Source organism: Spinacia oleracea, chromosome 5 (assembly GCF_020520425.1).
Source record: "Spinacia oleracea cultivar Varoflay chromosome 5, BTI_SOV_V1, whole genome shotgun sequence".
NCBI classification, from domain to species: domain Eukaryota; kingdom Viridiplantae; phylum Streptophyta; class Magnoliopsida; order Caryophyllales; family Amaranthaceae; genus Spinacia; species Spinacia oleracea.
Genome location: NC_079491.1, coordinates 16,685,129 through 16,690,114, shown reverse-complemented (window position 1 = coordinate 16,690,114; position 4,986 = coordinate 16,685,129). Strand labels below are relative to the sequence as shown.

The following is a 4,986-nucleotide window of genomic DNA, read 5'->3' as shown; positions in this document are numbered from 1 at the left end:
GGTGAGTTAATTAGGGTTGATTACGTCATAGGGGTATTTGGTGCATTAATTTTTTAAACAGGGGTATTTTTATGTATTATGGAAACTTGAAAACATTTGGTGAATTTCCTTAAAACTCGGATATTTGATCATTTTTTTTAATCCAACCTTCTCATAACTATATACTCCTGATGCACTATTTTATTTTAATGAATTAAACATGTTTAACTTTAAAAAATGGTCACCTTTTGAAAAACTCACAAACATTAGATTAACAAAATGACGAGCTATATTACTAAAAACAGTAATAAATCTAGAACATAACTACGTGCAACGTTTAAGTATGTTTTTCTTTGAATGGAATGCAATATTTATATTACTCAATCAATTTTAATAAATGAAAACATAATACCCGTAACATAAATAGAATGAATAAATTTGCTCCCCTTAATTAGTTAATCAATCAATTTTAATAAATGAAAACATAATAACATTCCATTTCCTCTTCATCATCATCATTTAATTTTGTAAGATGTGCGCGTGTCACTTTCCCTCACCCACTCGTGTGGCAAAAATCACATTTCAACATTCCCTCCATAAAACACCCACACCACTCCCTCTGCCTCACACTCTCCACTTTCTCTCTAATAACTGCATTAATGGCTGCCTAGAATTTTCTCTCTCCTCAAACCAACGAAGAAGACGATTAACACAACACGGCAAAATACTTTTGTGAGTACAAGTAGTAGTGCTGCAACAACACTTTCTCTCCTCGTCTGTGTGTTTTGTCGGGTAAGCTACTTTCTCTTTCATCTCCTTCTTTTCTGGAAGCTTTTGCTAAGTTTGGACATGGCAGAATCAATTTCCTTTTCTCCAAAATGCTTCCATTTCTTCTTTTTTGGTTGAGTTTTGTTAAAAAAAATATGGATGAAATCCCAAAATTTTCTCGCCTAGGGTTTGGCGAACTTTCTGTTTTCGTTGATTTGTTGCTCTCTTTTCAATGCTCGTTTAACGATGCATATTTTCGATGCGTTTTTCTCTCTCCTCTCTACTGAGTTTTCCGAAAATACGCCGTCGATTTTGAGATCTTCAGCAAGTCAAATCCTATTCTTCTACAGTAATATTTGTTGTTTGATGTGATTTTTCTGACGCTTTTTTTTTGAACAAATATTTAATTCCAATACTATAATGCTTTAAATACTCCTTTGTTTTTCATTTCTTCGAGGTATCATATACGCAAGTACTTTCATCCCCTCTCTCTCCTCATTTTGTCATTTGTTCCTTCTTAACCAAGCTCTCATTTCTGAAGGTGTTGTTTACTGAGTCAACTCGCTCCGAGTTACGACTTTCGGTCGTTGAGTTTTTCCATCAATTTTCGGCGATGTGTACGACGACGACGAGTACGCCTTCCTCTGGTGGTTTGCAGCGGAGAATCGCGCTTGTTACGGCGGTTTTTTCGGTTCTACTGTTGCTCCTTCTACTCCATGCTGGTACTATACACTTTCTCTCTCCTATTTTTGTATTTTCTCTGGAATAATCTAAACTTCTACTCCGTATTAATCAAAAAACTTTGTTCCAAAATTGTTCCGTCAATTTTTATAATTTCGAAAAACAGCGATTTCTAATAACACGAAGAATTCCACTCGTCAACTAAAGTTATTAGGTCTACATATAAATGGCGGTCCAAATTTATATTGTTTTAATTTTGTCATCGTTTTCAGATATTTCAGCGGTGAAGTACAAAATCCAAGGGTTTCATATGAGGAAGTTGATCTCATCCGCCATTAACGACGTTCTCCCTTCAAGTCATCGGAAACTCCTCTGTAAATTCTCTCTCCTCTTTTCCTCTCCTTGAGTCCTCTGTGTGTCCTTTGTTTTGGTGGTATGTGACCTGGAAATGGTGTTATGGCTATGGGTAGTGGAAACGCATTTGAACAGTGATGGGAGAGGGTGTACTACTGTTCAGATCCAGTACAATTTTTTTGTCTTTGTTGAAGTTATTTTTTGTCACATCCAAATAATTTTTGAGGATGAATTTCTGGCTTTCTTTTCATGCTAATATGTACCAACTTGAATTGGAATATTAAGAATTTTTGTAAACTTTTTTTGTCACATTTAACATAGTTTTTTTAAGGATAAATTTCTGGGTTTTATTATGCCACCTGCTTGAATTGGATTGGATTAAATGCCTTTTTTATATTTAAAAAAATTCCATTTTCATGTTTTCAATTTGAGTATGGTTTGAGAAACAAATATTTGGTAGGGGACCACGTGAAGTTGTCTTTTTTGGGTATTTTAAATTTTATCAATTCATGTTAATTTTGTTTTAATAGCAAATTTGTTGGATATGCGGATGTGACTGTTTAGCAATTTAACTGTGTTTGCTTGCAAATGCATTGTTTGTTATTGGAATATTTAAGATGAATTTAGTGATTAGTGATGTAAAACCCACTTATGAACCTATGTTTTGTTAAAATGATGAACTCTCCCCTAAACTAGTAATTTAACTGTGTATGTGTTGCAAGCTTGCAATGGTTTACTATGTGCCTGAATCCTGATGAATTGTTTTTGTTATGTGAGACTAGCTAGTTTGGTTTAAGGTTTAAATGATATTTAATTATCAAATTATGAACGAACAATGGTGGTGGCGCATAAACGGTGGTTTAGTGTAATTAGCCCATTGTGATTGTATTTGGTTGATTTGTTACTACTAGATGCTCAATTATACAAATTATGTATGAATTCGAAAAGAATCATCACTAATCATAAATCATAATGTGGGGGACCTTATTTAATCTACAGACCCTTTTATGTTTTCTTTTAGTTGGTTCATTTATGCTGGATTGCTGGTCCCAGTCCCTTTCCCAATTCTCTCGTATCACATTCAAAAAAGTTAATTTTGTCTCCAGATGCTTTCAGTTAACATCAATTTTGTTCTACGGTTTGCTTTAATTGGTGTTGTTTAATGCCTACATTTTGATTACATTCTACCTGTATTCATCAAATCATTAAACAATCCCTTCTTTGTCTTTTGTTTCTACTTATGTGCAGCACCAAAGAGCATTGACAAGCCAACCCGGATTTGGGATGATACCAACAGGTGCTCTGAGGTCGATCTGGAAATTAACCAAGCACCCGGTGCACCCTTGCCCTCGGGTATACCCACTTACTCCGTTGAGATTGTGAATGTGTGTGCATCTGGTTGTGCTATCTCTCAGATTCATCTCCGCTGTGGGTGGTTCAGCTCTGCCTTCCCTATCGACCCAATGATCTTCAAGCGCATCCGTTTCAATGATTGCGTGATCAATGCTGGCAGAACCCTCCACAGTGGGCAGTCTTTTACGTTTCAGTATGCTAATATCTACAGTTACCCGCTTTCTATTTCATCAATGAGTTGCTTATAGATAATTAGATACTACTATACCTATTAGTCATTTACTTTGCCATTTTTAGTAGTACCTAGTTGGCTAGTTTTGTCTACATTTAGGCTTCTGGCTTAGGTTATCCAAAAACACACAGCAATTATATGGAGCAATGAAGCCCCCCATAGTTGTGACTCGCAGCTCGTGCTCTATATAATTGTTGGGTGTTTAATTACCTTCTTCCTTGAGTGGGTAATTTTTGATATAGATGGTATACTCAAGGCTTGAGAGAGAAATAGTCTTGATTTTTTGAAGGTAATTTCGTGGTGTAATTAGTCAAAAAGGTTAATGTCTCTTGACCTTGGCCAAGTTTTGTGGGGGTATATATAGATCCATGTATATACGAGTAATACTCGTAGTGAAGTTTTGCAAGCAAAGTAAAAAAATATGGTTTCTTCTTTCAACTGATCTCCTACATTGTAAGTGTTTCGTCATTTTTGGCATTAGTATTTTCAATTTGTTTTTATGCTACAAATGTTCATGAGCTGGCTGAGCTTAGACCAAAAATCATTTTAGTAGTTTGTTTGTGACTAAACTGGCCTGATCTAAATGTTACAGACGGCAATTATGCCCATACTTGGCTTGGGAATTTCTTAATCAGCAAAATGGCACTACCGTCTTAGGCCGAGCAGCCCAAAATGAAAATAGCACGTCTAGCTACGATCATATGATTATTCATTCGGTGAGTCACAAACTCGACTTGACGCATCACGCATATCTTAGTGTCAAAACGCCTAACGATGTTGCAAACTTAAAGTCGGGCATTACCAGCCATAATTGGGACGGGTATCGAGCCATGGTTGACTTCCTAAATGAGCTTACATTACATACATAGGGAGTAGGGACTAGGGAGTAAGAAGTTAAGAATGTTGGTGGCAAGGGTAAGGGTAAGTGGCAGGGAGAGGGTGGAAGATAAAAACAAAAGGCAATAAATAGAGCGACATAACAATAACATTAGTACATTACATAACCCCTGAGATAAAAGAGAGAATGGAAAGGTAGGTCTGTAAAAACAAAAAAGGGTGTTTGGTTCGGTTAGGGATAATACTCTAGTAGATCGAGTAAATAAAAGAAGAAGCTTTATGTGGAGTAGTAAAACTGGGTTACGAGAAAAAGGAAAGAAAGAGGGGGAACACTGAACAGGGGGGAAGTGTGGACAGACATTGGGCGTCGAGAAATGTGGGATACCCAGTATTACCACTGTTTGCAAGCCGCCAGTAGCAGCGCGGCCGCGTATGGATGGGGTTGGACGGTCATCTTCAAAACTTTTGAACCTGTTTGTCTCACAGTGTCACTTCCCATTTGACCACCCTTTAGGCCTTAGCTTGCTAACTGTCACACACTCACTCCTTTCTCTCTCCTACCTCAATTACTCTTTGCTTTTTACTTCTTTGGACTAATTTCCATGCCATTAAAATTTTAAAACTACAAAATGTTGCCTCTTTAAAACTTGTTAAAAACTACGGAGTATGTTTCCAATGTACACACGAGTTAGTATCTAATTACTGTTGGACTAATCAAATTCGAAGGCGTTAGAAGTATTAGGATGTACCCTTGTTTTTTGGAGCGAATGAGCCACAAGGGT

The 4,986-nt window shown here is 36.6% G+C and overlaps 1 protein-coding gene across 1 annotated transcript; it reads left to right on the top strand.

The window, feature by feature from the left end:
* The first annotated feature begins 539 nt into the window (after positions 1-539).
* On the top strand, positions 540-3,805 carry LOC110786010 (TPD1 protein homolog 1). Its single transcript, XM_056828744.1, has 4 exons — positions 540-771; positions 1,289-1,469; positions 1,701-1,802; positions 3,031-3,805. Exons 2-4 carry the CDS (start codon positions 1,361-1,363, stop codon positions 3,381-3,383), a joined length of 564 nt encoding a protein of 187 aa, XP_056684722.1. The 5' UTR covers positions 540-771; positions 1,289-1,360; the 3' UTR covers positions 3,384-3,805.
* Positions 3,806-4,986: the final 1,181 nt, after the last annotated feature.